The 24221-nt window shown below is 45.0% G+C and overlaps 1 protein-coding gene across 2 annotated transcripts in view; it reads right to left on the minus strand.

The window, feature by feature from the left end:
* Positions 1-290: 290 nt before the first annotated feature.
* LOC307076289 (ras-specific guanine nucleotide-releasing factor 1-like) overlaps positions 291-24221 on the minus strand; it is a gene marked incomplete at its 5' end in the record, with an annotated part of 27554 nt that continues 3623 nt past the window's right edge. The window contains 26 exons of one of the 2 annotated variants that reach the window (XM_079737226.1): positions 291-691; positions 1045-1113; positions 1381-1498; positions 1764-1843; positions 2845-3042; positions 3521-3605; positions 3734-3840; positions 3927-3987; positions 4664-4776; positions 5593-5699; positions 6166-6336; positions 9508-9624; positions 10112-10476; positions 12739-12987; positions 13887-13969; positions 14536-14669; positions 15565-15628; positions 15893-16053; positions 16474-16592; positions 17062-17171; positions 17596-17789; positions 18217-18296; positions 18668-18921; positions 19968-20060; positions 21102-21249; positions 21655-21761. In XM_079737226.1, the coding sequence (XP_079593352.1) occupies positions 599-691; positions 1045-1113; positions 1381-1498; positions 1764-1843; positions 2845-3042; positions 3521-3605; positions 3734-3840; positions 3927-3987; positions 4664-4776; positions 5593-5699; positions 6166-6336; positions 9508-9624; positions 10112-10476; positions 12739-12987; positions 13887-13969; positions 14536-14669; positions 15565-15628; positions 15893-16053; positions 16474-16592; positions 17062-17171; positions 17596-17789; positions 18217-18296; positions 18668-18921; positions 19968-20060; positions 21102-21249; positions 21655-21761 (3480 nt within the window). In that variant the 3' untranslated portion in view covers positions 291-598. Of the gene's footprint in view, positions 692-1044; positions 1114-1380; positions 1499-1763; positions 1844-2844; positions 3043-3520; positions 3606-3733; positions 3841-3926; positions 3988-4663; positions 4777-5592; positions 5700-6165; positions 6337-9507; positions 9625-10111; positions 10477-12738; positions 12988-13886; positions 13970-14535; positions 14679-15564; positions 15629-15892; positions 16054-16473; positions 16593-17061; positions 17172-17595; positions 17790-18216; positions 18297-18667; positions 18922-19967; positions 20061-21101; positions 21250-21654; positions 21762-24221 lie in introns of both variants that reach the window. The other variant, XM_079737225.1, reaches the window with a different exon arrangement.

A 24221-nucleotide genomic window follows, 5' to 3' on the forward strand; every position in this document is an offset into this window, starting at 1 on the left:
CTTGATTTGTAATATCTGTGTTTAGGGCAGTGCCTAATGTTTGAGATGAATAATGGGACTTCGGTAATGTTCCTCCCATAAACACAAGACTGTAGTCTATTGTTCCTTAAGGCTGTCAAATGTGTTGTGGACCTTGGAAATGAATCTATTAAAAAAATAATAATAATAATAATAATTATAAAAGAATAACAGAGAGAGAATCTTTTCAAGACAATAATATAACATATAAATATTGTTTCTTTTTAACTCTATAAACAAAACAGCTGGTCTTCTATATATATATACTCCATTCCTAATAACAAATATACAGTACACAACAAGTCCATTTGGGGTGCACATACTGGAAGGGCACAGTCTAATACATGTGTTCCATACAAATATTAGTTTATGTACAATATGATCAGTTAGTTGCTGTACATAGCGCAAGAGAGAAAGAGGAGCAGAGAGAGAGAGAGAGAGAGAGAGAGAGAGAGAGAGAGAGAGAGAGAGGGACAGAGAGAGAGAGATAGAGTGAGAAAGGGTCAGGGAGAGAAAGAGACAGAGAGAGAGGGGACAGAGAGAGAGAAGGAAAGAGAGGGAGAGAGGGGAGGGCTCCTCTTCACGAAGAGGTCTTGGGCTCGATCCTCAGGGACGCTTCATAGAGGCTCTCCTCATCCAACACACTGCTGCTGTCCAGGAGATACTGGGATGCCTGAGAAAGGTAGAGCACAGGTGAGTAACACTTGGTACATTCACAACATTACAGTGTAACACTCGGACCGTGACAACTGCTTTGGACTTTTCTGAAAAGTACATACAAAGTTGTACATACAAAGTGAATACAGTTGACCTCAGTAAGTAACAGTAAGTACAGTCAGAGCAGGGACAGCTAGGTACACTGTCCAAACAGTACAGACAATTATACAGTTGGGACAGTCAGAATAGTGAGTACAGGCTGTACTCACTGTTTTGAGTCCAAACTGTTCAACTGTACAGTCAAAACAGTCACAGCAGTCAGAGGAGGCGATATGCTATATCCTAAATTATTTAAAACCATCCATTTACCTTTGGCTGATAATCAATCTTGTAAGCTGTTTGCTGAAACTGGCGTATCTCCCGGATGATGTGGGATATCTAGACACAGAAACAAAGGGGCTTGAACCAGGATAAACGGACCCAAGTTACTGTACTAACCGATGGAAACAAACTAAAGGTTAGGGTTAACCATCTGGTGAACTTCATTATGTGAAGGTCTGTTGTGACAAGGGAACCTAGGTGAACCTCCTGGGTTTGTCATAAACAAACTGGAAACATAGCAGGCAAGACAAAGCGTCTGACAGCCTCTGTGTTTCATGTAGTCAAATTCTTTGAAAAGTATGACACAAAATGGGCGCGTCTTACCATTCTCATCTTGGAGAAGTTGACCAGCTGGTCCTCTGTGTAGTTGGGGGTGCCCTCCTCGATGAAGGCCAAGTCTGTCAGGTACATGCCCAGGTAGGGAACGCACGGTGGATCACAGCTGAGGGGGACAGCCACGGTCAGAGGGTCAGAGAGGAGGCTCTCACACACACTCAATATACATGTACAAGTACACACATTCACAAGTCACGCACACACACGCACACACACACACACACACGCCCACGCATGCAAAAGTAATTCACACACACACACACACATGTGCCTGTGCTCACACAGGGCACATGTGTGTGACGCACAAACAGGCATAGACAGTATCTAAAGTGACCTAAGTTTCTCACTTCCTCATATCTTAATATACTCACTTCTTCAGAGCCTCTCTGAGGTTTTTGAACCTCCCCTCAGACGACACCAGCTTCTGTAACTTGTCAATTACGGTCTTGGTCTGATGACATGGTACCACACAAAGCAGATCAGACACGCTTGTCATTATTACTACTGTGTAAAAAAAAAAGTGCAGGGGGACCACAAAGAGATGAAAATGCAATTTGGTATAAATCGCGATTTGGTTTAAATCACAGATCGGGCTCAGAAAAAAACTGATAAAAGTTGGGACAGAGTCTGACTTTAGGAAGTGCCTCTGGAAAAGTAAGTGTTTATCGTAAGGGTAGCTGACCTGCTTGATACTAATATTAAAAGTGTTGTCAGCTGATGTGCTTGATGCTCAGATTGAAGGTGTGGTCGGCTGATCTGCTTGATACTTATATTATTAGTGAGGTCAGATGACCTGCCTGATACTAATAGTATTAGTGTGGTCAGCTGACCTTCTTGATACTAATAGTATACGTTTTGTCAGCTGACGTGTTTGATACTAATCGAATAGTGTTGTCAGCTGACTTGCTTGATACTAATAGTAATAATGTGGTCAGCTGACCTGCTTGATCCTAATCATAAAGGTGTGGTCAGCTGACTTGCTTGGTACTAATAGTATTAGTGTGGTCAGCTGACCTGCTTGATACTAATATTACAAGTGTTGTCAACTGATGTGCTTGGTACTAATAATGAAAGTGTGGTCAGCTGACCTGCTTGACAGTAACAGTATTAGTGTGGTCAGATGACCTACCTGATACTAATAGTATTAGTGTGGTCAGCTGACCTTCTTGATACTAATAGAATTAGTGAGGTCAGCTGACATGCTTGATACTAATAGTATTAGTGAGGTCAGCTGGCCTTCTTGATACTAATAGTATTAGTGAGGTCAGATGACCTGCCTGATACTAATAGTATTAGTGAGGTCAGCTGACCTGCTTGATGCTATTAGTATTAGTGAGGTCAGATGACCTGCCTGATACTAATAGTATTAGTGAGGTCAGATGACCTGCCTGATACTAATAGTATTAGTGAGGTCAGCTGACCTGCTTGATAGTAATAGTGGGGGGAGCTTACCTGCTTAGAGACTTTGAGCCAGGTCTTCTTCAGGCGGAAGATGGAGCTGCGGTTTAGGGAGGAGGTGATCTCAAGCACAGCATTGTAGTTGTGGAGACAGCGGCAGATGTCGGCCACCGCCACCCACTTCTCCAGAACCCCAACCCGCAGGTTCACGTCGTCCCATTTCAGGATCTCTGTGGCGATCAGGTTGCTGATCTAGGAACGTAGATAGGTAGGAGATAAACAATGTCCACACAACAACTGCATAGCATCTCTGTATCTATATACATTTATCTATGTATCCATGAAGCTATGAATTAATTAATTTTTATGCGCAATGTATGTTTGTATCCATCCATCCATCCATCCATCCATCCATCCATCCATCCATCCATCCATCCATCTATCTATCTATCTATCTATCTAGCTAGCTACACATCTATAGATTTGTATCTATATATGTTTCCATCTATATACATCTTTCTGTCTGTGTATCAATTAATCTAGTTCTAGGAATTGATTGATATATATGCAACTATGTATCTTTCAATCTGCTGTATGTATATATTTGAATTTATGCAACTATATGTATATATGCATGTACCTATGCATATACATCTGCGTCTTTGCAAACATGTATCGGATTCTTTCTATGTATCAATCTATGTAAAGGTATAAAGTGAGGAACCCTCACATCATTGAAGTGTTTGGTCGTCTTCATGATGTATGGAGTCCTCTCATTCTTGTCGTTCTTCATCCAGCCTTGACCAAAGAACTCCCTGAAGAATTGAGGAACATTGTAGAATAAACCCTTAATTCAATGAACAATAGAATTGTCCACTCCTGTGTCTTGCTCACGTGGTTGTGTTTTATGTGTGTGTGTGTGTGTGTGTGTGTGTAAACTCACTCGTAGGGGATGACTTTAAAGACCAGGTGATCCAGCAGAGTGAGCTGTTCTGCTATCTCCAAGGCAGAGTGGCTCTCAAACGGCTCTGACTTCCCACCTTCCAGTCCCTGAAACACAGAACACGGGCATCAGACTTAGGTACGCTTTGGCGGCCTCTGGAGGACAGCAGGTGAATTGCAACGGTTTCTCTTACCATCCGTGTGATCTCCTCCAGGCTGATCTGGTGGTCCCCAGGGTCCTCCTGGGTAAGAGTTCTGCAGGGCGCACATGAACATAGCTATTAGAAAAATGTCTTTGTAGTTCTTTATCATGCACAGTACAAACAAAACACAAGGCAGGGAAACATTAGAGGACATAGGTTGAGGGAGGGGAGCACAGCAACTGCATTTTACCAGACAGTACCTACAACAAAAATATGGTATTGGAAAAGAACAGCTGTGGCCGACTAAGTAATTTGATTGGACAAGAAACATTCCATGAGTGCTAATAAAGAGTATTACAGCACTGGGAATGTTAACTATAGTAACTATATCTATATGTATCACTCCTCTGTACAGTTGCTTCTATTGATCGTTAATTACGTTAACACAAGCTGTTGACTCATCAAAATCACAATGCCACCAAAGCAACTGTCAGCAGAATCTTATTTCACTGGTTGCACAATAAATGGAAACATACAGACCTACACAAAGTAGCAAGCTAGTGTGCAGGAAAATGTGTATGCGTTGCTTGGCAACACTCTAGTCTCATCAAGCTGAGGAACTATTTGTGTTTGCAGAGCAAAATAAATGATTAAATAAACAAACAAATCATAATCTGTTGCCGCTTATTACTGTTAACTAACAAATGGCGCTTGTAGAAGTGTTATAATAGAAGCTGAGAAAAGATCAGCCCTTCCATTTGGTGAGATATTGCCTCATTATTGTGCACCTGATGATGTTGGCAGCGGCCTTCCTCTCTTGTGTGAGCAGCTCAGGGTCGTGCATGACCTCCTCCAGGAAGCTGATCACCCTGAGCTTCAGCTCCGTGTTCACCTCAAAGTCCTGGTGGGCGGTGGGGGGAGAACACGTTACGAGAGAGACGCTAGTACTGGAACATGATAACAGAGACGGTAGTACTGGAACATGAAAACATAGAGACGGTAGTCTCGGTGACCATGCGGGTGAGTGTGTGGGAAGGGACATGGAGGCATGAAGGATGAGAGAAGGAAAGAGAGAAAAGAGAGATATGGGGGGAGGGGGGAGGGGGAGGGGGGGGGGGGGGTGAGACGACAATAAATAAGAGATAGTCGTAAACAGTAAACAGTGACAATAGAAAGTAGAAAGATAGACCAGACTGACAGATTGACAGACAGACATATAGACCGATAGACAGGTAGAGAGACAGACAGAAGGAGTGACATATCGAGAGACAGTAGGACAGACAGATATGCATATAAAGAGACAGTAAGAAAAACAGACAGACCGACAAGCAAGCAGACATAGGCAGACAGACAGGCAGACAGACAGTTAGTCTTAAAGACAGGAAGACAGGTAGTAAGACAGATAGACAGAAAAGCAGACAAACATAGAAAGATATATGGAGAAAGTAAGACAGACAGCCATATAGAGACTGTAGGATAAATAAACAGACAGACAGACAGAGATATAGAGAGACAGTAAGATAAATAGATTAGACAGAAATATAGAGAAACAGTAGGACAGATAGACAGATAGAGAGACACTAAGACAGATAGACCAACAGACATGCAGACAGACGTAGAAAGAAAAACAGACAGACAGAGAAGCAAGCAGACATAGACAGAAAGACAGACAGACAGAAAAAGACAGACAGACAAACAGTCAGACAGGCAGGCAAACCTGGGCGTGCTTGGAGACCCAGTGTCGCAGGACGTTGAGGACTCTGTTGGTGGCAGCTCTCCTGATCACAAACTCCTTGTCCCCGTTCCTCTGGTCAGTGGGGAACCCTGGAACACAGAAGACCATGTGACCTTCACACTCTGCTATGAATCATGGCCCCCTTCAAATACAGCGTTTAAAAACTCATACTCCACTCGTACACAACACTGCCTGGCTACTTAAGCTAATGCGCTTTGGAATGTGTTATTTAGAACATCGAGTTCTGAAAAGAACAAGACGTACACGCACACACACACCCACACACACACCCACACACACACACACACACACACACACACACACACACACACACACACACACACACATACACACCAGGACTAGAATTTAGTATATATTTTATACATTTCCGAGATTTTCCTTCGTATCACTAGTACAAAAACATTTCTGATCACCATTAAAGTGAATCTGCTTTAATTCACATGGGGATAGCAAGAAAAAAAAAAGGCCAGTTCACTTCAATTCATAAAACAAAGGCCACCTTGTTGTGTTCTAGTTTCTACTCAGGGTACTGACCAGTGCTGGCAAGGGACATTCGGCGGTACTTCTCCTTGGTGGGTGTGCCGTCGTTTGCGCCGGCGGTTGCGATAGCAAAGGCGGAGGCGGCGGACAGGGCGCTGCGGTTGTTGTCCAATTCCCGACACGAAGACACCACCATGCCGTTGTTAAATGAAAACAGAGAGAACTCTATGGTGGAGGGGAGGGAAGAGAAAAATGTAACTCTTGTTTCATATCACAGCATTAGTGCTCATATTATAAGCCAAGCATTTCAGCTGCATTATGGTTATAGTTGTATGCGTATGTTTATTTTGTGTAAATGTTTACGTAAATGTGCACATCTTTATTTATGTCATGTTTATTTACTTTATTTATTTTGTGTTTAATTATCTTTATGCATTTTTATTTTCATTTTCTATAATCTATTTATATTATAATGTTTCCATCTCGAGCTGAGCTTTCTTGACAGAAAATACTTTCCCCCAGGACAAAAAAGTACTCAATTACTGAAGTACTCAAAAATTCAACATGGAGCTTGCATTTTAACTCATTCAAATATTGACATATATTGAAAGATTGAATATTATCCGTTTGCGTCGTCAGTCACCGCTACATAGGGTAATATGGCGCGTTCACATCACTGGGAATTATGGGGAAAACAAAACATTTTCACGACGTCGGCAAGTTCTTGTGAACGACACCTCATGATGCTCTGTTGATTCTACTTCCGTTCGGCAACTGGGGCCAGATTTTGATGACAGAGTTGCTCAGTTGGAGACGTATGGTTTACTAGCGACATGCATGAACATGGCGGAACATGAACGTTTTACTCAATATAAAAGAATCAACCATCATAATCCATACTTTACTATTGATTGACGTTGTAACCGTCTGTTGGCATCGACTTTGCTCAGTTTTAAACGTTGTGTACTGGTAAGATATGGGCAAGTGACAGTGGCAATACAATATGCTTCTCATAAATAAAAGCAAACTACTAAATTCTGTTTAGTTCTGACTGGTTTATATCGGATAAAAAGAACCTGCTGTGAAGAACTTTTAGATTCCAAACGCAGAGTCGCTATCGGAAACGTAAGCATGAGCGTCATCACTGACGATGCGTCTTGTTATCACCAGGACCATGAACGCGCCTTTACTTCAAGTGAAGCAAACGGTCATAACATGCATCTCGTCTTAGATCATGTAGTTCTCAGTTGCAACCAGCAGATAGCAGCAGAGCGTAAGAACGGAAAGATGATCCAAACCATACAACCTCCAGCTTCCCATCGCGCTTAACGCAGGAATTTATGATGGCTATTCATTTTATTTAATGGCCGAGTTTAATCGTGTGAGATAATGATGATGATGATGATGATGATGATGATGATGATGATGATTGTGATGGTTATGGGGACAATGATGAAGAATAACAATAATTAAAAAGATGATGAAGATTATGATGATGGTTGTGACGTTGATGATGATGATGATGCTGCTGCTGATGATGATGATGATGATGATGATGATGATGATGACGATGATGGTGATTTTAAAAGGCCTAATCCGCAATGTATAGAAAGTGAAAAAAATTAAACTTTCTCCAAACAAAGACCCAGACCTCCACAATATGTTTGTTTCTTCTCCTCCCTAGCCCTGCAGTGATCGTTGCTGGCTGGCATCTGCTGTGTAAGCAGACAGGCCAACAGTTGTCAAATATAAGCGCTTCACTTCACAGACCACACTACTGAAGACAAAGAAGAAAAATGTTCCTGGTTGGCATTAAAAACTCTCTCTCTCTCTCTCTCTCTCTCTGTCTCCGTGCCGTCAACAGGAAGGGGTCGTGACGTTTCTCTTAGCCAAACAACACAACACAGCCTGCTGCTCCTTAGCATAGCGGGGGTGGGTGCAAGTCCACACACACACACACACACACGCACACAAACGTGTGCGTGCATAACATCACTGCTCACAATGGAGAGGACCCTGTGCGGTGTATATAGGTGTGTGCTCGTGTGCCGTGTGTTCACGTGCGTAACAACAGTGAACTCTGTAAACTTCAACATAACGTGTCTCCCCTCTCTTGGCAATGTGCCTACTTTTCTACCTCCCCCTCTCTCTTTCTCTCTCTTGCTCTTTCTCTACCTCCCCCTCACTCTCCCTCCGTCCCTCTCTCCCTCCCCCTCCAATTCCATCTCCCCCTCGTTCCCTCCCCCTCATTCTCACTCTATTTTCCTCCCCCTCTCTCTTCCTTCCTCCCTCTTTCCATCTCTGCCTCTTTCTCTCTCTCCTTCCTCCCCCTCCCCAAAAACACATCTCCCTTACCTATTCTTCCCTCCCTACATCCTCCCTACCTCCCCCCTTTTCTACCCCCTCCTTCATGACCAATCTCCTATCCCTCTGCACTTCCCTCATTATCCATTCCTCTCTCTCGCTCTCTCTCTCTCTCTCTCTCTCTCTCTCTCTCTCTCTCTCTCTCTCTCTCTCTCTCTCTCTCTTTCTCTTTCTCTCTGTGTTCCCTGCCTCCCTGTGTTGGACCGGGGGCGGCTGATGCAGAACTCGCACATGGTTGCTAAGGTACCAGGTTTCCCTCCACCTACACACGCCAGGCCATGGCTTCCCTGCTTCCCGGCATCGTGGGCGGAGAACGCGGTGGGGATGGGTTGTGTTGTGTGTGTGTGCACAAAGACGCAGAAGGACCAGCAAGAAAAGAATGGAAGAAAAAGCACGGTGGTGATGGTGCTGATGTTGGTGATGGTGTTTCCACTCATTATGTTATGGAGGGGGTTCACGTGTATTGATTGGTCGTGATGTATTTATTTGTCTCGTTCATTGTGGTGCGGGGACGCGTCCCTTGATAGCTGTGTGGGGAGCATGTGACTCTGTGTGGAATCCCCCATATGGATCACTGACTGAACGGAGGCCTGTGAGGGGGGTCAGGGCATCGGCCCAGCCAGAAGCACACCTCCCGATGCTGGGAGGGTGTTTTTCTCCCTGTTGCACTCCACATACGTAGCACATAAAGAGCTTCTGCAAAGTAGAACTCCCAAACATCTTCCATCATCTTCCATGATGTCATCGTGCCTCATCCGTCATAAGCAAAAGCAAAGCAACTCTTACAATATAACTGTCCATCTTAAATATTATTATTTGAATGAAATGCTTTTGCGTCGTTTGTGTCATCTGTTATTTTGTAGGGTTTTTAAATAGCGTTCTGAAATGATATGTATTGATATTTTATCTGCATTTAGAAATTTGGATGGCATGTTCGGGATATCTGAAATGGGAGAAATGGGATGATCAACTAAACATTTTTTTGGTGCGATTTACCCCGGAACAATCTTAACCTTCAACATGGGTTCTCACCAGAGTTTTTGGACTTGACGTTCTTGGGAGTGCTGGGGGACTTTGGGGGTGACATCTCAGCCTCGACCTCATCACTGGGGGGGGGCTCTTCGTCACACACCTCCCTCACTGCCATGTCTGCACAAATCACGTCACGTGATAAATCACATGGCACACGTCACATGACACGTCTTGTGGTAAATCACATGACACAAGTCACATGACACACGTCACCTGACAGGTCACACGACACGTAACATGATAAATCACATGACACAGAGGATGACACGTCACATGACACGTAAGGTACATAAGGTAACTCTCACCTGTAATAATGTGCCCCATTGTGTGCCCTTATGTAGTGTGGTTGGTATATTGCCATGTTACACATTATTATTATTATTTAATGCATTCGCAAAAGCTGATTGAATCGTTGTTTGTTTGTTTCTTTGTATCATCTACATGATCCAACGGTGCCAAAGAAAACATTTGGTCTCCATCTGACCAAGATCGCGTACTCCACCCCATCTGTCCTCTACTATACCGTACCCCGGCCCCCCCCCACAGCCCTTCTGGGCTGATCCCGCCCTCCGGAGCGCCACTGGTAACCCCACTAGGTGCTAACCTTGCTTGGACAGAGGCGACTCCTCAGCCTTGCCCTCAGCCTTGGTGTCCCCGTCGTCGGGGGGGGTCTTGCTGGACACATACAGCTTGTTGATGTCCAGCGTGGTCTTGCTGAAGGGGGAGACGGTGGAGTGCAGGCCGGTGTAGCCGTTGGGGGAGCAGCTCAGGGCGGCCAGGTCCAGCGCCTTGCCCCCCGTGATGATGGGGATGTTGAGGGAGAGCTTGCGCCGGCGGTTGGGCGAGGAGGTCTTGGTGATGGAGAGCGGAGGGGGCGAGGAGAACTTGCGGCTGGCGCGCGGTGACTTGGGCGGCTCGCCGTACAGGAGCTTGTTGCTCTGGCTGCTCGCAAAGAAGAGCTCCAGGGAGCTACAGGAGGAGGAGGAGGAGGAGGAGGAGGAGGAGGAGGAGGAGAGAGAGAGGAGAAGGAGGAGGAGAAGAGAGAGGGGACAGAGGGGGGGTGGAGGAGGTAGGAGGAGAGGAAGGGAGCAGAACAGAAGGAGATGAGGAGGAGGAGGGGGAGGGAGGGAGGGGAGGAGAGAAGAGAGGAGGAGGAGGGTGGGATAAGAGGAGCAAAGGATGTATGCAGAGGAGAGGAGAGAGTATGAGAAGAGAAAAGGGGAAAAGGGGCCACAGAAGGAAAGGAATAAGAGAGAGAAAGAAGGCATATCGTCATCATTATTTTCCCGAAACACCTGTAAATGCATGTGATCATGACCACATGGGCAGATGTTCCCTGTTCACCCCAGCAGGCCCGGAGGGAACAGGGTAAGGCGAACAGTGCTGCTGATATGCTGAGCATGAGCACCACCACACACACACACACACACACACACACACACGTACACTCTGTTTTAAAACAGTGAGCGCCATCCACAACGTAGTCGCTGCGGAGCTCTTCAGGAGCCCCTGCCTCTTTATTTAAGCTACATTGTTGAAGACAGCCTCCTCCTTGCAGAGAACCACCCCCTCCCAGGGCCTATAAATAGCATGGCAAGTGACAGTGTGGGAGGCACGGGTTCTGCCAACAGCAACCCAGGGGAGGCCCGCACCAACAACACACACACACACACACACAGGGAGAGAGGGGGGAGAGAGAGGTGGGGGAGGGGGGGGGAGATGGAGAGGGAGGGAGAGAAAGGGAGAGAGCAAGAGAGGTGGGGGGGGGAGATAGAGGAGGAGAGAGAGAAGGAGAGGGAGAGAGAGAGAGGGGGGAGAGAGAAAAAGAAAGAGAGAGAGAGAGAGAGATTCCTAGAGATCCGGTTATGTTTGAGCAACAGAAAGAGATATAGAGATGGAGATGGAGAAGGAGATGGAGAGAGAGAGCGAGAGAGAGAGAGAGAGAGAGAGAGAGTGGGATATGGATTCCACCACAGTGGGGGCTGCAGCAGAGGAGTGGGCGAGCAGGGAGCCTCATGTCCTGGCTTGGTGGTGGTGGTGGTGGTGGTGTTGGTGGTGGTGGTGGTGGTGGTGGTGGTGTTGGTGGTGGTGGTAAGGGGGGGTTGGGGGGAGGAGGGGGGAGAGAAGCTGTGGCCACGTTTGTCTCCATCACCAAATCACACAGGGAGGAGGAGGAGGGGGAGGAGGAGGAGGTGGAGGAGGAGGAGGAGGAGGAGGAGGAGGAAGGCAGCACAGGGGAGGGCTGAGAGAGGGAAGAAACAAAGGAGATGAAAGAATAAGTGAAGTTTGAGGGGAGAGGCGGGACTTCAGAGGACAGGATGTGGACAAAGAATACTTGAGAGAGAAGCAGATGAGGGAGGAGGAGAAGATAGGAAGGGGGGAGATTAGAGGAGGAGAGGACAAGAGGAGGAAAGGGGCAGAGAGGACAGGAGGAGGACAGGAGATTGGAGGAGGAGAGAGTAAGATTGGAGAGAGGTAGAGAGGAGAGGACCAGAGAAGGAGACGAGGGGGGGGGAGATGGGACAGGGGAAGGAGAGGTGAGGAGAGAACGGGGGAAGAGAGGACATGGGAGGGAGAATAGAGAATCAAAAGGGGGGCATAAGAGAAGGGGGAGAAAAGGAAGGTAGAGAAAAGGGAGAGAAGGTCTGGGTGCAAAGCGCCACACTCAATTTTTAATGCTAGAGAGAGAGAGAGAGAGAGAGAGAGAGAGAGAGAGAGAGGACAAGGAGAAAAGGAGAGGGTGGGATCCTGCAGCAGAGTGAAGAGTTGCCATGGTGACAGTGCAGTAGAGAGAGGGATGGTCAAACTAGGGGAGAGAAAAAGAAAGAGAAAGGATTGAAAAACAGAGGAACGAGAGTCAGGACAACACAAAAGAAAGAAAGAAGGAATGAAACAATGAAATACAAGAAAAGGAAAAAGGAAAGAAAAATGAAGGGATACCAGAGACAAAGAGAGGGATGAGAGTGAAGGTCTTGGACCACCAGCTGCTGTGTTGCTATCAGCGATGCAGGGTAGTGAATGTCATGTGGTACCCCCCACTGTGTCTCCGTCTTACCCAAACCTCCTGTCACATTCCTCCGGGCTTTCAGCTGCTTTCCCTGGCCTTGGCCGCTGATCAAACCCAACTACAAACCCTTTCTTCCACTGTTTGGTACCGCAAGGCAGTACTGCACAGCTCTTGCTCTCCAGACACAATAGCTTGAGTCTTTCTTTTTGAGGGGCGTGTCTCACCGTGCTGGGATGGCGCTGATGGGCTTCTTGTAGATGGTGATGAGCTTGTCCAGCACCACGTCGGCGCTGGAGAACACGCGGTAGGAGTGCAGGAAGGTGTTGAGGAAGTCGATGGAGAGGAAGCGCAGGTCGGTTAGCCGCTCCAGCAGCCGCTCCACGCTGGCGTAGCGGATCTGCAGCACCTTGCAGGAGTTCATCATCTTGCTGAAGCGGATGTCCACGTCGTCACAGTACAGGCTGGTGTCCGACCTGCAGGGGAGGGTTGAGGTCAAGGTGTATTAATACCGCTAATAAGAAATACTCAACAATATTGTTAGGTGTAACTGTTGATTAACTGTTCATTAATGAACGCACCCTTATTGAAAAGTGTTAGTTGTGCAGCACTATCACTTTTATTTTAACGGCTCTAATTCTGATTACGTGACTTCATTGATCTCAGCCAGTCGCTTGGGATAAAAGTGTCTTCTGAATGTGATAAGTATTGGATACTATTGTTGTTTTACTGATGCCTGTTTGCTTCTCCAATGGGTTTATAGAATCAACACTGCTGCAACAACCTGATTATGAATACTAATTTGAATTGTATCCTGATAAAGATCCAGACAAATGCCTTTTATGGTGAACCTCAATTACATTCTCAAGTAGATATCATTTTTTCAAGTAGATGTTTTTGTTATGTATACAATCATACGAGTATGTGAGCAGTACAATAAAAAGTGGAGTGCTCTGATCATTCTGATTTGAATGCTGAATTTGATTCAGCATTCAGTCTTTTAAAAACAGAATACATGTACAAGAAGGGACATTTTCACTTCCTCTGTTTTGTTTGAATAGGGGCTCCATCTCATTCACACGCATGTATATATACACACACACACACACACACACACACACACACACACACAGGCACACACACACACGCACAAACACACACACATAAACACACCAACAGCCTGTTTAGAACCTTAGATTTCTGCGAAGGCTGAGTCTCATGAGTGCCTCTGTGTTCACGCAACTACCACGTCCTTACAAACCCAATGGTTGCTCGCCCAACACAAGTGTCCCCCGTGTAATTGTGTTCCATGCATGATGCGATACATGTACATTGCAGTGGGGGACGGGGACGGGGGGAGGACGACAACACTCACTTAATCATTTGTGGCACAGTGACTTTACTGTTCTCCTCGAAGGCGTTCATCATCAGGCCGTTGCAGCGGATGTTGTCGATGCACTGTTGTCGAGGTGGGGAAATGCTAATCGTTAGCACGACGTGGTGACCCACGCCCACAAACAGCGGGGCTTTAATTCAAACCTGGGTTTTAAACCCTTGAATATGCACAATATATATAGAGCCAAGGGGGGAATTTTTCAAATGTTTAAAACGTTTAGCTTGTCTGCCCAAGCTTATCTCATGTTGCTAACATCCAAGAAATGCCAGTGCAATACTGTACATAGGTACTTAGGTTAATGCTACTGGTATATGCACGTTGCTCCGGATAGTATTACAGTATTTTTATTTTGGGGGAAGTATGTGGAAACCTACATATGAATGTGAATTACTGAAAAAAATATGTTGTTCTACAAAGCTACATAATTGACAAATCATTATATTTTGGGTAGCATAAATTGTCATAGGTTAGCGCCAATTTTTTTTACAAATATTTATAATGTACCACTATAGAGACATGGGTAATAATGATGAATCCCTCTGGCCGAGGTCCGACTATCCCTTATTACAAGACAACGTATGTTTAATGCTGTGTAAGAGAGGTGGAGGGGGGCTGTGGGACCACGTGCCTGGCTGATGTCGCTGGTCCAGGCAGCCTTCTCCTGGCGCGACGAGGGCACCAGGATGACCGTGTACGACTGGATGTCTTTGGGTTCCACGATCACCTTGAAGTCCAGATGCTCCACGTCCTGCCCAGTCTTCTCTGGCTTGGCTGGGAGTTCGAAATAAACCGTAGAAGACCAGTCAGCTGAACAGTTACATCGCACTGAGATATGCTTCTATCCAATTCACTTATTTACAACAGGGTGCGGTTAAATGCTCTGACAGTGATTAAATGTACTATATTTAACATTGACCCGAGTGTTTAAAATGGGTACTGCAGTCCAGATTCACAATATCAGTGTTCTCTCCACCCACCCCGTCCTCCTCAGACTCATAGCTCACCTGGGTTGCCAGATTGAGGTCAGGAACACAATTGCAACATTAGAATTTGAGTGCAATTATTCTATTTTGACAATGAGAGGTGGCATCAAGTTTTAGAAATTTGATGATTTTTAGTCATTTGACCAGTTCATTTATACTCTTTATACGCAAATTATGAACGAGCCCGTCTTGAAAACCTTTTGGGCCCTAAGCTGTTTCCATGTTTCAATTGCAAAGATGTACCCGTGTTTAAGCACAGCCCTGGTCATTAAGCTTTTTCGAAGGAGGACAAGGCAGTTCAGGAAGGATCTAGTACAATCTCCTTTGATCCAGTTATTTAGCTTGCTTCCATGGCTGAAGCACATTGTGTTTGTGTGCCAATTTGTTTTGTACCTGGCTACCCAGGGATTTCTAAGAATAGTGAATCATAACACACAGGCCCTAACAAAAACAAAAGTTCAGACACAGAAGTGAAATCTCAAAGGAGAGCATACTGGCTAAAGCATAAGTTTCTCTCTGGTTAATCTCTGATGGTCAATTTATGATTTAAGATGATTTCTTTTTTTGTACAGTAAATTTGTTACATAGCTCCTTAAACTAATTTCATACAGTTGATTACTTTAATACTAATTTAATACTCTTGAGTACTATTGATTACATTAGAAGACACTTACTTTCATCATCCGTTCCCTCTAGTTCCTCCATTAAGGTACAGTCGATCAGAGAGATTACTCCATTCTGTGGTCAATGGTCAAATGACATAACATGATGTAGCACACAACTTGTAACTTGTTAACACTGTATTGTTGACAGACATCATGACTTTAAGTTACTATGAATGCTGCAGTCTAAAATACTGGACTTGATAAGATGAAATAACAACAAAACTTTAAAATACCAAAAAAATGTAAGCAATTAAATGAATGAAAACAGATTGAGCTCCAGTTGTTAGCTGTTAGCTGCATGTAGCATATGAGCTAGGCTAACAACCCATCTCTGTACCTTGGTGATGTGCAGCTTCCCCCCGGAGCCCCGTGTGCAGATGATGAGGTGCTTGGAGAATAGGAAGCACTGCCTCTCTCCTTCCTTCTTCAGGGAGAGAGAGCCCAGTCGCCCCCTTGTTATCTTGCCTCGCTCGCTCATCGGTACCTGGATCAGGGAGCCTACCAAGGAGGCCCAGACACACACACACACACACACACACACACACACACACACACACACACACACACACAACCACAAACATACACACACACACACACACACACACACACACACACACACACACACACACACACACACACACACACACACACACACACACACTCATACACATACATGCATGCAAATGCACATATACACACACACCCACAGACACACATCCGCCCCCCGCCCCCAGACACACACACACACATACACACATGCCCAACCATACACAGACAGACACACATACACATTCAATATTATATTTATTAACAACATCAATTAACACTCACAATCTCAGTATATTTGGAACGGAAAGGAGCATGGGTTGCTCATTGTACTGCCCAACACATGCGCCGGGCGGGTCCAGCAGGGCTCACCTTGCCTGACGAAGGTCTGGCTGGTGTCCAAAAGCACCTCACAGCCCTCCACGATCATCCTCTCGATGGCCAGGTTCTTCCTGATGTTCTCCGTCTCGCTCACCTCGTCGTGCATGATCCTGGACCAGACCAAAAATTAATCTCTATACTTCTCCATTGTCTGTGACGACGGACGGATTAGTTTGGAACCCAGGGGTCACTACAAGATGTTTTCCCTACATGGTTAGCACACTAGCAGATTATATCAATTTATACACATAATACAAAATCTAGTGTTATACAATTCAATTTATTTGGATCACACTTTTCTAAATACTGGAACGCACTTCACATAACAGTATGTAAAATACTCTAGTAAAAAAAAAATATATATATATTCATAAGAAAATTCTATACCAATACAAACGAAGTGTCAGAAAGTAGTATGCCTTGCAGCCCCACAATCGTTTTATTTGTAAGGGCCGTTATTGATTAAGAGCCCACTGATTTCTGTAGAAGCTCTGAGGTCCTGAGTGGTAAGGGGAGCGGTACTTGAAGCGGAGTCTTTTCATTACGATGGAGGGACGGTGAGTTACTGTTGCTGCTGACCTGGACAGTTCCTCTAGCTTGGACTTAGCGTAGTCAAGACTGGTCCTCTCCACATGCTCGTGAGGCGTGTGAGCCAGAAGTTCGTGTAGGGTCAAGATGTAGCGCGGGATCTGGGAGAGAGAGAGAGAGAGAGACAATGGTAGAGATAGAGAGAGAGGTAAAGAGTAATTGATGGGGGACGTTATACTGGCTGGGTAGCAGCAACTCACACCATCAAGTGTCAAAAACCTTGAGAACCACGCAAACCAATGATATTATATTGCATCATCATAATAAATCTCATATGGAATGATTCAATAATTGAAAAACTAACATTTCCCAAGAGTAATATAAGAACATATTACTGGAAGACAAGTTGGCAATCAGTTAACGCAATGACAGAAGTGTGCTGCATCTGAGACTTTCCTCGCTTAGATTTTGTAATTAGTGATCCACTTCATATCCTACTAAAGACCCGTCTTGCATTTCCTTAAGTATCCATGTGTGTTGCAGTCAGCCAGCAGTAAGGTAATGGAGATTGGGCAGCCATCGGACCTGGAACATGGGGTATGTGAGGAAGGTCTCCAGGGTGCGCTCCTCGCAGTCGGGCTTGGCCTCGTACTGCTTCAGCAGCTTGTCAAAGTCCCGGTTCTGCTTGCAGTGGGCCAGGATCTGCAGGCTGTACTGGTGGTTCCTCACAAACTCCTGGTAGATGTTCAGCATGGGCAGCAGGATGTCAAACAAGTCCGCTGTGGACAGAAGTAGTGTTGGTGTTAATTGGATATTATTAACATTATTATTGTTTATTATTATTATTATTATTAAATTATATTATTATTGATGATATGATCAAGAACCATATATTTGTCCGATGAGATCTCCATTGTCACTATTATCATTATTATCGTCATCGTTAGCAGTAATAGTTGTAGTAGTTGGCGCATTAGTAGTTATCCTAGTGATACTAGTGTTAGCAGTAGAAGGTGGAAGCCGCAGATTGTCATTGGAGTGAATGCAGATGTCGTAAACGAGACAACGCTGGTCAAAATGCATGCTGGCTAGTTAGCATCCAAATCAATCTATGATACATCGTTTTAGCACCCAAGAATGTGTGAAGTATCTTAGGATGTGTTGAGCAAGTTTGGTTCAGGGAAGATTACAGTGATATGCTCTTACCCAGCACCAGTGTTGGCCAGCTGGCAATCCTGGCCTTCAGGCCCTGGTAGAAGATCTGGTGCAGGAACATGATGGTCTCACTGCAGAGTAACACAACACAAGGCCAGGGGAATGTTGTTGTTATTGCAGTGGTGTTTGTTTCGTTGTTGTTTCAGTTGTTGTTGTTGTGGTGCTTACTGTTGTTGTTTCATCAACAATGAAAACAACAAACCAACGGCCAAATACAGTATCCAGAAATAAGAATTACAGATTTTAAAAACTTTAAACAATTTTTAAGTGATAAAATATTCAAAGTTGTTTCTTATTTAATTTCTAAATCTAATCTAATCCTCAGTCAAACATTGAACTTCAATATAAGAGCAAACAATGAGTGTTGTAACTATGTCCGTTATCTTGGGGCGGGGGGGGGGGGGGGGGGGAGCTAGCATGCTAATGCTATCAGAGTCCTTGCCTGTTGAGGAAGATGCTGCTGACGTCGTCGTGGGTGATGGGGGGCTTCTTGGAGCTGGCGGCCATGCGGAGCGGCCTCAGGAAGTTGTTGACCAGGATGTGCAGCTGCTGGACGTACTCAGCCTCCGCCTCTAGCATGCTGAACACCACCTGGTTCCTCTTCCTCATGCTCTCGGCGTGGGGCGAGCGGATGTAGTCCTGGATGATGGTCTTCCACTTCCTGCGGCAGATCCAGCCTCGCAGAAAGCTCTGGACCTGATGGGTTGGGAAACAGGTAGGACCGGTGTGTTATGGTCTGGTTGTGTGTAGGTGTGTGTGTGTGTGTGGGGGGGGGCTGTCTGTGTCTGTGTCTATGTGTGTGTGTGTCTATGTGTGTGTGTGTGTGTTTGCATTTTGTGTTGCTCAGGTAAATGAATGTAGCTGGCAGTTCCTTGACAAGGAAGGTACTCCTAAAGTGTGGAACACACTGGGCCAACTGTTGGCCGTTCGGGAACAAATCTGTTTGACTGTTCAGCTGTGTTGGAAGCTTTTGGAATCACGTTGATGGTGACTTGTCTGATTCAACATGCAAAGTCTGAGATTGTTGGCGTCTGAGAATCGGAGCCTCTGATTGGTTGTGTGCTGCTAGGACACAATCAGCGAATCAGCGCGGTTCCTTGGAGGGACGGGCTAGCGCTACGAGACTAGCACCACCGATGTTAAGTAGACTTGTTGCATCTCACGCAAGCGCAGAACGTACAACTTTTCTGCCGAACAGGTCAGACGAGAGCCAACGGAGTGGTCGGATAAAGGCAGTTGGCCGTTTGTTTGGGTCTGGGCTGTGTGTGGGCCCCTTTAAACCAAGCCTGGGAGGTTGCTCAGCAGTAAACAACGCTGACTGGCTGACTGATCTGGCTGTGGTTTCTACCGGGCATCTCCCCGACTGTGACTATCAGGGTGTGAAAGCAGGATGTGGCTTAACGTAACCTTTCCTGAATCAGGAAGGGAAAACAAATCCTGAGGTACACATCACTGCTAACTGAGTGCTGCCCTGTGCAGTCACCACCCTCTGTTAGGCCAATGTCTCGGCAGGACATATCACAGTCAAAGGGGAGCTATTTCTAATTTAACAATACTGCTTCCTACATGCTTCGAGAAAAAGTGCAGTCTGCACATCAACTCCATTTGCACAGAAAGTGTGAGGTTTTTTTCAGGCAGGCGGATGTGGAGCAGAGTCAATCAAACCCTTGATTAAAATCATTGAAATGATTCTAACACTTTCAAATCATCTCTCCTATGGTCCTTTCATCCTCAGAGCTCACCTTCTTAATCTTCTTGATCTCCGTGTCATCGTCACTGGGGGGAATCTCAGGAGTGGCCTGGATCTTCTCGTTGTCCTTCAGAAGACCGGCGATCTGACCAACCAAGGGAACCATTACTCAATCTACAGCCCACCCACGGTACCACACACACACACACACACACACACACACACACACACACACACACACACACACACACATCCAAGACCCAAGACTCTTCTGCTAACCAGTCACCAGATATTAGACCGTATATGTTTGTTCTCTGGAGTTCTTTCCTCACCCTTATTAATGCTGTACGTGTTGCTTATGTTTTATCAATGATTTGATTATTATTTGATTATTATTTTTCATCCATTTAATATTCATAAACTGTATTTAAAATGCCCTTATTTCAAGGGTAGTCGATCATGAGCAGCGAATGTATTTAACCTCCGTTATCTCGCTCGACTTATGCTTGCTTTACCCTCTTTTTACTCCTTCCTGTACTCTCTACTGGCTCTCTATCTGGTGCATCAGGCAGACGTGAGGCATTCCTTGCATTGGTAAGGCCTGACACATGAAGAGAAGGAACTGCAACATTTCTTCAACTTTCACCCATAAATGAAAGCATGAAGGGGAACAGCAAGAACGTCTCAGTTTGATAAAGAAGCTAAGGAATGAGTTGATAATGGGCCGTTGTGTGATGCAGCTTGCGCTACAATAGCAGCTGAATCCAACACAATGAAATCATTCATTAATTTGGGAACCTCCATGAGTGCATTAAGGGAGATGCAATGGAGCAGGTCTTTTTTTCTTTCTTTCTATTGAATGGTGACAAAGCATGCGGGTAGCAGCGGTTTAATAAGGGGCGTTAGGGTGCCCCTTGGGGTGGGGTGTTGGCGATGTTGCTGTGGACTGGGGATGTGAAGGGAACGGTTTAAGCTAACGGTATCAGATCTGGGAATGCTCAACCCTGTATCCCTTCACATCTCTCTCCTTGTTTACTTTCTCTCATACTTTTTCTTCTTTTCTCTCAAACTATATCCCTACTTATTACAAAGCTAATAACACACACAAACACACACAGTCGCACTTGCATGCACACACTTAAACACATAAACACACACGCAACATTTATACGGTAAAAACACTTACCTCAGATTTAAGCCGCTCAATCTCAATTTCACCATCCTCTATCTGTTGTCTAAGTTGCTTAGCAACCGTTTTCTCCGTCTCCACTATCTGGAGTAGATGGAGATACTTCTGCATGAGGGTCTCATGCTCCGTAGCTAGATTCCTGTAGCTACACACACACACACACACACATACACACACAAAAACACACACACACACACACACACACACACACACACGCACACACATAGATAGAGAAATGAAGACACAAACAGAAATATAATTAGTCATAGTCTATCATATCATATATTATCATAGTCTGATAATATGATTAATTAAACAACACCTCACTGCTATCTTCATAAGTGTAACATTACATGTATAAAATATTGGAACTTAAATCACCCTATATAAAATGTAATCGATTGATGACCCGGTCGTTAGATGACCAACGGGTCAATACAAATGACCTAATCACACACGCTTGTGCCCATCCCCCATTGTTCCTGTTTGTTGGGAGACTGTAGACAGTTGGAAGGTCAGGGGTTAAAGGTTAAAGGTGTCTAGCTAGTACCTGGCCTGTGTGATGGCCGCCACCCACTCATCACAGTCCTTGACGTCCTCGGTGCGGAGCTCCAGCGCCTTGTGGTTGTCATGGTTAAACGTGATGGTGAAGTAGTACTGCAGCAGAAGCACAAACACACGCGGTTAGCGTGTGGAGATTTGTTTTCATCAACGTTGCCGGGAGAACGGAACCAGCAGATGGAGACCATAGAGAAGGTGCTTTTATTTTGAAAGTGAAGAAATATTTGATTGTTACTCATTTTCTTACATATTTATAGATAGTGTGATCCCAATAAGGAAGCAGTTTGTAGTCTGTGTGTGTGTGTGTGTGTGCGTGAGTGTGTGTGTGTGTATTTGTGTGTGTGTGTGTGTGTGTGTGTGTGTGTGTGTGTGTGTGTGTGTGTGTGTGTGTGTGCATGTGAGTGTGTGTGTGTGTCTGCTGTTTATGGATGTGGTGCATTTGTAATGAAAGTCTTCAAGAATCTCCTTGGGCTACATGCTCTGGACGCAGCAACGCTGTCTGACCACGTGTTTCTCTCCATTTCTACAATTTCTGTCATTCGGCAGCAATTTAATGACTTTGAACCTCTGACCCCTCTCCTTGCTTGGCAATGTTACCAATTAACTGCTGCGATTAACTCCCCCCCCTTACTATTTTAAACAAATTATGCCAAAAGTGTGGTTATTTTCTATTAACATTTCAGCTCAGGCTGGTGGAACAATAGCACAATCAATCTATTTTAGACAAATGCCACCAATTATATAAGATTGAGGCTTTGTAAATAGACCACTTCCAATGCAATATATTGGCTTTCAATTCCCAAATGCCAAGAGCACATCATCTGTGAAGGGGAGTAATGTAGCATATTTCCTGATGAGCAGCAGAACGGCCCTTTGTCAATAACGCGCATCCAGGCACTTGTTTCCTGTGAGCTAGTGTGTCAAGCCTTTTAGACGGCTATATTTAGCGCACCGCTGCTAGTGCCACACAGAGACATTATCTGTCAGCTTATGAGATAACACAGCCTCGCAAGTCCTTCCACTCAGCCTGGTTTGGGGAAGAACCCCAATATGGGATCCTGTTCCATGGACCACAGAGTCTTCACACCACTCCTCCTCTTCTCAGACACAAACATACACACAGACACACACTCTCACAGGATACCAACTCGCACACACTCACGCACACAAACACACAACACACACGGGACACAAACACACACGCACAAGAATACAAACACGCGCTCGGAAACGCTCAAGCACAAGGGTACTCACACATTCAAACACACATACACACACAAAACAAAATAATAATCACACAAACATCACATCATCACACATCATCACTCGTAATAATTGTCACAATAAATGATAACAATTCTTCATTTACTGACACTTGTTTAATTTTCTTTTTTGAATTGTAGATATGTCGCTAATGAATCGAAAGTGGTGGGGGCACCTGGCTCAGAAAGGTCTCTGGGTTTTCAGGGAGGATATAGGGATACAAACTCAGAAACCTTTGGCTGATACCGTAACCACGAGACTATCCTAACCCCCCATTTACGCTATCCATTCGATAGAGCATATATTACACCAAGTAGATACAGGGTCAACTCAGGGTCATAGAGTAGGATCTTACAACACAATTGCAAAGTACAAGCATGCGGTAGTTCCATTCAGTAGGATCTTACATTAGGATCATACTGTATAATAATATGTAAGATCCACACATACAGTAGATCCACTCTGTAGGATCATACAGTGGCATCCTACAGTAATGCATACAGTGGGATCATACAGTAGGATCATTCTGTATAATAATATATAAGATCCACTCATACAGTAGATCCACTGTGTAGGATCAAACAGTGGGATCATAAAGTGGGATCATAGAGTGGGATCATAAAGTGGGATCATAGAGTGGGATCATAAAGTGGGATCATAGAGTGGGATCATACAGTGGGATCATAGAGTGGGATCATACAGTGGGATCATAGAGTGGGATCATAAAGTGGGATCATAGAGTGGGATCATAGAGTGGGATCATAGAGTGGGATCATAAAGTGGGATCATAGAGTGGGATCATAGAGTGGGATCATACAGTATGATCATACAGTATGATCATACAGTGGGATAATAGAGTGGGATCATAAAGTGGGATCATAGAGTGGGATCATAGAGTGGGATCATACTGTATGATCATACAGTATGATCATACAGTGGGATCATAGAGTGGGATCATACAGTAGATGCACTCCCTGAAATCTGTTAAGCAAAGCATTATGACAAGGAATACTGTTGCACATTTATTTTGTTGTCCCCCCCTTCACATACACCACTTCAGATGCAAATACGGGTCGCCATAGTAACTGTAGGCTTAAACCTAACTCTTTCTCTCTCTTCTCTCCCTCTCTCTCTCTCTCTCTCTCTCTCTCTCTCTTTCTCTCTCTCTCTCGGAGGGTAGAGAGACTATAGAGGGGGATGGACGGGGTTGATAGAGAGGGTGAGAGAGAGTCGTAGAGAGGGGGGGGGGAGAGACAGAAAGAAAGAGAGAGAGAGAGAGAGAGAGAGAGAGAG

Source organism: Pollachius pollachius (genome assembly GCF_949987615.1).
Source record: "Pollachius pollachius genome assembly, chromosome: 5".
NCBI lineage: Eukaryota > Metazoa > Chordata > Actinopteri > Gadiformes > Gadidae > Pollachius > Pollachius pollachius.